At 51.7% G+C, this 8,417-nt stretch overlaps 1 protein-coding gene across 1 annotated transcript; it reads right to left on the bottom strand.

The window, feature by feature from the left end:
• Positions 1-443: 443 nt before the first annotated feature.
• On the bottom strand, positions 444-4,806 carry LOC109786670 (protein SMAX1-LIKE 4). Its single transcript, XM_020345244.4, has 3 exons — positions 3,293-4,806; positions 2,133-2,388; positions 444-1,997 (listed from the first exon to the last, which is right to left on the bottom strand). The coding sequence occupies exons 1-3, from the start codon at positions 4,669-4,671 to the stop codon at positions 591-593; spliced, it is 3,042 nt and encodes a 1,013-aa protein (XP_020200833.1). The 5' UTR covers positions 4,672-4,806; the 3' UTR covers positions 444-590.
• Positions 4,807-8,417: the final 3,611 nt, after the last annotated feature.

Consider the following 8,417-nt stretch of genomic DNA (forward strand, 5'->3'; position numbering starts at 1 on the left):
TAGAGAAGCATGGTATTTTTTCTCTCTCATTACAACGCACGAGCTCTTTTACAAGTAACCTTCGTTCCAGGCGGATCAAGATCTGACGTTCTCCATATTGTCGTCCTTTTTCAAACACAAAAAAAAGCTGGCAAGTTGACCTTAAAATAAGTTTTTTAATACATAAGCACATACATTCAGTCCTATGAACGCAGGTACGCCCTACTTCTATGAGCACCTGTGAGAGGCTGAGCCGACACATCATCTTAAAATTGACAAGTACATGACCAAAAGTCCTGGAATAAATCTAGAAAAATACGAGCATCAGTGTTAAGTTTAGCACTTATACTTTGATGGACTGAGATATCAGTGTCCTCCTAACCATCCAACTAAGTTCTCAACCTTATAATAAGTTGAGAAATTATTTACTTGGCACAGGAGCGAATCTGAGACAACGGAGGCGATTTAACAATGTGAAATCGAACAATTAAACCCCCCGAAAGACTCCATTTCAAGTCCATCATTCTTTTCTACATACAACAAATTGAGCTAAGTAGTGGAGTAAGTAACTAATGACTCAGTACACCGCGAGGAAGCAAAACTTTGTGAGCTCAGTCTACAAGGACCCTGATTGGAAGGGCCGAGCCCATGAACCCTGACACCTGGGCCCCGCCCCCTGGCCCCATCCCCAATACCACCACCTTCCCGCCATTTTCCACCACTGCCGCCGCCGCCGCCGGTTCAAACACCTCCACCGCCCACCTCCACAGCACCTCGTCAAGAAAGTGTCCAGAAGCCGCGGTGAGAGCCTCGGCCGCCTCGTCGTCGAGCTGCACCTCCCGGCCGAGCGCCCCAACGAGCACTTCACGGATGGCCGCCGCGGCGCGCTGGTCAGCGTCGGCGTCCTTGTCAAGGGCGAGGACGCCGGTGGCGACCGACTCGAGGAGGTGGTGCAAGTCCCCGTGTTCCCTGCTGTCACTCTCGTGGGTGATGTCGCTCGGAACAGCATCGTCGTCACTGTCGTTGCCGGCGCAGAGGTTGAGGTCAAGGTCGATGCCATGGCCGGAGCTGGAGCCGTGCCGTGCCCTCTTGCACTCCCTTGTTGGTGGCTCGATCTCTGCCTTCCTCTTGACATCGCCGGGCGACGACGACGACCATAACCGCAGGCTGATGACGTCGGTGGCCCGGTTTGCAAGCTCTGATGTTGTGAAGATAATGATGGATCCAGAGAGATCAAGTTCTTGGCCGAAATGGTCCTTGATACAACCGCACCTGGATGCCGCCACGAGACACTCGACAACGTGCCGCGGCGCGTGCTCGACGTCGGGGATGACGAGCACGAACCTGCTGCAACTGAGCTTGCACGCCCTCGAGACCACATCAGAGCAGAAATCCTCGGCGCAGCTGAATTTCTTGGGATCCGCGGCTATGATCTGATCGGCCGAGCCACAGCACGTCTCCGCGATCACCGCCGCCGCCCGTTGCTGGGCAGCGTGGTCGCTCCCCTTGAAGAACAGACAGACGCCCTTCCTTCCATAGCTCCGGCTGCTGGCGACCGCCTCCACGATCTCCGCGACGGTGCCTACAGGCTGGCACGGTATGTTTTTGCGCAGCCGCCGCTCCAGCTCATGCGCCACTCCATCGTGGCTCCCCTGAGCACGACCGTCGGAGGTGGCCGTGTCCGAGAGCGGGAGGAGGGTGCCAAGAGCGAGCGTCGTCTTCACGTCCGGGTGCTCCGGCTCCATGAGGCCTGGACAAGGCAGAGGCGATGGAGGTGACCACCTGCTGTTGCTCCTTGAATGCTCCATCAGTCCCTCCAAGCCCAAGAAGCCTGCAATGCTCGGCGTGCTCTGGTTGCTCGGCAGCAGGCAAGGACTCGGCCACCACGAGTTTGGAGGTGCAGATAGCCCAGGGCCAAAGCAAGAAGGGGAGCACGGATCGTGCTGCTGGCTGCGCCACAGGTGAAGCTTTCTGCACAGCCTGCTCCATTTCCTCTTGAGTTCGATCAGATAGTTGCCCTGAATCATCACCACCAAATAAAAAGGAGATAAGACATCCAACTCCAGCTGGCCTAGATTTTGCTGTGACTATGATGCACATTTGAAGAACTGCATTAGAATGTCCTGTTTGATCTCTAAGTTGCTCCTAGTTACCTGGTGTGGCATTTGATGATCGGCCGGTGGCTTGTTGTCGAGCACCAGCCAGGCCGGGAGGCTGCAGCGTAGGCCCTCCGTGCCAGCCTCTGCCTTGACGACGGACGCCTCCCTCTCGTAGCTCCTGTTGCATTCGCTGCACAGCACCAGCTTGTCTTCCTGCTCGCCTCCCAGCACCATTGGCTCAGCTGCCATTGCCACAGGACTCTGGGCAAGCAGCTGCCCGGTCGCCATGGCCTGCTGCATCGCAGTTGCACTGTTGGAACATCAGGGGACAAACAAAACGATGTCAAGCACATGCGCACCAGCTGTGTACAAGTACAAGACCATGACGATGTTTCCATCAAGTTATTTTAAGTTTTTACACGCACAAAAGGAGCAAGCAGAAAAGATGAGGCAGATTTTATTCAAAAAAGGCGTAGCAGTTTCACGGAATTTCCAGTGTAGAGCAGGGAAAATAATCATAGGGACATAACTGTGGCCATATCAAACCATCTATCTAGAGTAGTTTGAATTTTTGTACCATCCCCATCTACTAGTACTACAAATACTCTATGATTGATCTTGTGTGCATGAAAAGTGCATCATTGCAAGGAAAAGGGCACCGGATCAGTCTCACAAGTCACACATTTGTGTACCAAAAAGGGAGGCAGGCCAGGCACTGTTGAGGCTGCATCAGAAGAAGACTTTTGCGCCGAGCATGCAGAGAACCTGATCGGATCAGATGGAATCTCTGCAGAGGCTAAAAAGCATTGCATTCCCCAAAAATAACCCTCTTTTTCTCTCCATCTCTCTCTGTGTCTCTCATCAATTTCTACTGCCTGCAGCATACATGATCAAGCCTGCAAGCTCACATGCTTCAGTTTAGATGACAAGAAAGCTCAAGCACCTCATTAATGTCGAAAGATGAAATGGCTATTTTATACTACTATACTACTCTACTTGAGGGCTAGTGGTGCAGGTAGTAGAGCTTGGTTTGTTTTTGTTTTTGAAACATCTGACCTCTGACCAAGTGGTCCTTCTAGACAGCAACACACAAGGCTGCATGCAGCGACAGTGAGCAGGAAGAGAAGGCAACAAGGGAAGGGAGGGAGGACACGAGACACATGCACGACAAGGGAATGGCACTGTAGGGGGAGGCATGTTTCTTGGTTGCTCACCTCGGAGAGGAGGAAGAATGGAGATTGTTGAGGGTCAGCCCGGTGCCGCTCGCGGTGGGGACCGCCACGGCCTGTAGCGCCCACGCGGACTCCAGCGATGGCTGCCCACGCCGGTGCTGGCACCGCATGTAGGTCTGGTAGCTGGCCGTGGCCACCAGCCAGACGCGGCATCGCGGCGGCGCGCTGGCGCGGAGGTCGTCGAGGAGCCGGCCAAGCTCGGCCACCATGTGCTCCACCGGGCTGTACGACGACGCGGTGTGGTCGGCGCCGCCGCCGGCGGGATCCTCGTCGAGCGCCCACCGCAGGTCCCCGACGTAGACGACCAGGCCGCCGCGCTGGACGGCGTCCACGCTGCGGCGGAGCTCCGCGGCCTTGGCGTCCACGTCGGCACGGCTCATGAGCCGGACGTGCACGTAGGAGAGCTGAAGCTTGAGGAGGTGCGCGCCGGCGAGCTCCTCGGGGACTTCTCCGCGCTCGAGGCACCGCAGCAGCTCGCCGGCCACGGCCTCCGCCATCGACACCGAGTCGCCGACGACGACGGGGTTGGTCCGTCTCCCCTGTTTCCGAACCATCACCTCCAAGACCGCCCTCACGTCCTCCTTGCAGTACGGAACGGCCACGGCCGGCGAGCTCAAGAACTGTGCCGGCCACATCCCGAAGCCGCAGCCGTCAATGCTGCCGTGGTCGAGGAAGAAATGTGGAGGTATGACCGGCGGAGGAGGGGACGAAGACGAGGATGAGATCATGAGCGCGCTCTCCTCCTCGAGGTTGCCCTTGACGGTGGCGCTGGAGAAGCCCGCTTCCCGCATCACGCGGCTTACGCTGGGGTCGTCAAGAATGGAGATGATGAGCTGGTCGAGCTCCACCTTGATGGCGAGGAGCGGCTGCTGCTGCTGCTGCGCGCCTTGGTGCTGCACCGGGCCCGGGGATGGCGGCGGCTGCTGCAGCTCGACGCAGCCTCGGCGCTGGTTGGCCTGCGCGCGCTTGAGCGCGGCGACGAGCGCGTTGGAGAGCGCCGGGTTGGGCTGGACGAGCGAGGACGCGAAGGGCGCGGCCGAAGACGGCGGCGGCGAGTACGGCCCGGAGTTGGGCAGGCGGTTGAGGGCCACATTGAAGCAGAGCTCGAGCGCGCGGCACTGGAGGGGGTGCTGCGCGGGCGGCACCGCGGGGTGGGAGCGCAGGCAAGCGCGCCTGAGCAGCCCGTAGGCGGCGCCCCCCGCGAGCGGCTGCGAGCAGGCGGAGCTGAGCAGCGCGAAGGCGACGTGCAGCGGCGTGACCTGCGCATGGCCGCGGCGGCGCGCGAGGCCGACGGCGAGCTTGAGCACCGCGGCCGCCTCGGCGGTGAGCGACTGGTGGATGGTGTAGGCCCCGGCGCGCATCACTCGATCGGCTGTCCTCGCCCCCACCCCCCCACACCCCGCGGAGAAGAAGCTCCTCCCCCTCTTGCTTGTTGGTGTGGCTCCTTCTTCTTCTTCTTGTCACCACCACCTCGTCCTTTGGCGCTGCTGCTGATTCTGATGAGGCGAGGGGAGAGCGTCCGTCCCTCTTTATGGATCGGTTTGTGACTACTGTAGGCGTGATCACTGTGGCAGCTTGGGTAGCTGTTGCTGCTGCTGCCTTCTTTTGTGGCGGCTTTACTTTATCTTTATAGACCTCGCTCCATGCACACTGGACCGGATAGATAGCCTGAGCCTGAGAGCCTGAGCTGAGAGGAGAGGAGGGAGGAGGGCCTTGTCTCTTTATCGAGGGTGGCGGATGCCGCCGCTGTGGCTTTGCATAGCCCCGTCAGGCTTTGCTCCCTCCGCTCTCATACACACTCTCTCTCTCTCTCTCTCTCTCTCTCTCTCTCTCTCTCTCTTCTCTCCGTGGCATGGTGGCATTCCGCCATGCATGGCATGCTCGCCCTCTCTCTCTCTCCTCCTTTGCATATGCCTCTGTTTTCTCGGCAGGGATCTTTCCCTTTCCACACACAGCTGCCAATGCATGCAAAAGCTCGTGTGTCCCCTCCCGCCCCTTCGTCCCCAGCATCAACCAGGAGCAGTGACATACCACATGTACCACTCCACTGCTAAGCGCTGCGATGGTACTACCACTACTGCCTACGTGCTCCTACTACGTCGTTGGCCATGGCGATCCCTAGGCCACTCACTCTTGTTTTGAACTCAGCTGCCTTGCTGGTAATGATAGGGGGATTAACATTAACATGTGCAACTGCAATCTGCATTGCATCGTGATATTTGCTGTATATACGTAGGTGATTAATGACCGTTTCATGGTCAAGGTATATTGTTGACCTGTGCCCCCACAAAAGTGACAGAAAAAGGAAAGCAAATCACAAAAGCTATTGATACATAAAGTACTTGATCATGCGGGCCAATAGATTAGTAGATCAAAAGAAGAGTAGCCTCAAGCGCAAAGCTCATCCAATTTCTGTCTGGGGTTTAAAGCTCTGATTGCCTACCACGCGCTGCCCTTCTTTTTACGAAACACAAAAAGAAAAGATAAAGGAAAGTTGGACGCATCAAGTACTTCCATGGATGAGGATGACGAATCTAATGTACGTAGTACATCGCAGATATACGCCGATACGGTACGTAAAGGCAGCCTGTGCACCCACTAATGTTGGTAAAAACCCGGCGGTTGAGGTAATAAAAGGTACTCCCTCTGTAAACTAATATAAGAGCGTTAAACTAATATAAGAGCGTTTAAATCACTAAAGTAGTAATCTAAACGCTCTTATATTAGTTTACAAAGGGAGTACAGTACTACAATGAAATGTATCGGGGGCTCTGGCTCCAGATGTGGCTGTGCAGTGGAAAAGGCTACCTCCCTGGAAAAAGAAGGGTAAGAAATGGAGTAAACTATAAAGAAAGGAAAATGGTAGAGATGCAAATAATTTACGGCGGCTGCCTGGACGGTGCAGACAAACTTTGCACCAATAAGGATTTTCTTGTGGAAAGGATCCATGGGATTATTATTTTTTGAATTTGTAATGGTGACATGCAACTTAAGGATTTTTTTTCTTGTGGAAAAAGATGGCAACCTAGGGATTTTGTTCTTTGAAAAATATGGAAGATTTAGGAATTTGCAAAGGGTGCATGGCAAAATTTAAGGAAATTCTTCTAAAAAACACATGACAACTTTTTGGGAAATTTAAAAAATGGGCATTTGACAAAAGATAGGGTTTGTGTTCTTTGAAAAGTGTTGTAAATTTAGGAATTTGCACTACACACATGGCTACTTTTAGGAAATTTGTTCTCCAAGAAGGACATGACATGTCTTGGAAGACTGTAAATGGGCACATGGACAAATTTAGGAGGTTTGTTATTTAAAAACAAAAAAATTGACAAATTTAGCAAAATTGCCATGGGTACATGGCAAATCTAGATTTTGTTCTCTAAAAAAACATTGCTACTTTTGGAAAAGTTTGTAATTGACACATGTCAAATGTATGATTTTTGTTCTTTTCAAATAATGGCAAGTTTAGGAATTTGCCATGACATGTTCAATAAAACTACCATAATGTATACGCTATATTTTCCATAGACAATTGGAAATTTTGGCATGGTACACAGTCAAATAAGAATTGACATGTTATGTTAGAGAAAACTTGCCATGGTACATATAATAGATTTGCCATGACTTATGAAACAAAATTAACTAAATTTGTGGCGTGAAAAAACAAAAACAAAAAAGTTGTTGACATGTATTTGGAAATCATAATGTACTGAAATGGCAAATGCATACTATACTTGCTAGTTTAGCTAAAGCGTGTGCTATTTTCACTAGATCATCTTTTTGGGTATTATTCGATTTGCCATGAGTTTTCAGCGCAAATTGTCACCCACTCTAGTGAATAGCTCGGGTGAAATAGTGTTGGAAATATGCCCTAGAGGCAATAATAAAGTGGTTATTATTATATTTCCTTAATCATTATAGAGGTTATTATTCATGCTATAATTGTATTGATCGTAAACTTAAATACATGTGTGAATACATAAACAAATACCAAGTCCCTAGTAAGCCTCTACTGGACTAGCTCGTTGATCAAAAGATGGTTAAGGTTTCCTGACCATAGACATGAGTTGTCGTTTGATAACGGGATCACATCATTAAGAGAATGATGTGATGGACAAGACCCATCCGCTAGCATAGCATATGATCATTCAGTTTATTGCTACTGCTTTCTTAAATGTCAAATACACGTTCCTTCGACCATGAGATCATGCAACTCCCAGACTCCGGAGAAATGCCTTGTGTGTATCAAACATCACTTCGTAACTGGGTGATCATAAAGGTGCTCTACAGGCATCTCCGAAGGTGTCTGTTGAGTTGGCATGGATCAAGATTGGTATTTGTCATTCCGTATGACGGAAAGGTATCTCTGGGCCCTCTCGGTAATACAACATCACAAGAAGCTTGCAAGCAAAGTGACTAAGAAGTTAGTTACAAGATGATGTATTACGAAATGAGTAAAGAGACTTACCGGTAACGAGATTGAACTAGGTATGGAGGTACCGACGATCGAATCTCGGGCAAGTAACATACCGACGGACAAAGGGAACTACGTATGTTGTCATAAAGGTTTGACCGATAAAGATCTTCATAGGATATGTAGGAACCAATATGGGCATCCAGGTCCCGCTATTGGTTATTGACCGGAGAAGCGTCCTGGTCATGTCTACATCATTCTCGAACCCATAGGGTCCGCACGCTTAACGTTCGTTGATGATATAGTATTATATGAGTTATGTATGTTGGTGACCGAATGTTGTTCGAAGTCCTGGATGAGATCATAGACATGACGAGGAGCTCTGGAATGGCCCGGAGGTAAAGATTGATATATAGGATGATGGCTGGGCCAAGGGGTAAGGCCCACGGGATTTTAGGTCGGTGCAAAAGGAAGTTTTGCGGAGGTCGGGGACCAGACGCCACGGACCCTGGCGTCTGGCCCTGGGCCAGACACCGAGGACAGTGGCGTCTGGTGCTGGAATCCATGAAGGACTCTTACTTGTGTTCCAAACCGACTTTGGGGAGGCCCTCTCCCCAAGTAACGACCCCAGGGCTCAACATATAAATAGAGGAGCAGGGCTAGCCCCTAGAACACAAGTTTTTTAGCCTCCTC

The sequence above is a fragment of the Aegilops tauschii genome, chromosome 2 (assembly GCF_002575655.3).
Source record: "Aegilops tauschii subsp. strangulata cultivar AL8/78 chromosome 2, Aet v6.0, whole genome shotgun sequence".
Taxonomy (NCBI): Eukaryota; Viridiplantae; Streptophyta; class Magnoliopsida; order Poales; family Poaceae; genus Aegilops; species Aegilops tauschii.

Bases quoted from the DNA above. Each gene is read 5' to 3' on its own strand.
- LOC109786670 (XM_020345244.4), bottom strand. From the start codon at position 4,671: ATGCGCGCCGGGGCCTACACCATCCACCAGTCGCTCACCGCCGAGGCG. The intron at 2,389-3,292 runs GTGAGCAACCAA...ATGTTCCAACAG, and splicing joins CATTCTTCCTCCTCTCCGAG to TGCAACTGCGATGCAGCAGG. The intron at 1,998-2,132 runs GTAACTAGGAGC...GTGATGATTCAG, and splicing joins ATCATCAAATGCCACACCAG to GGCAACTATCTGATCGAACT.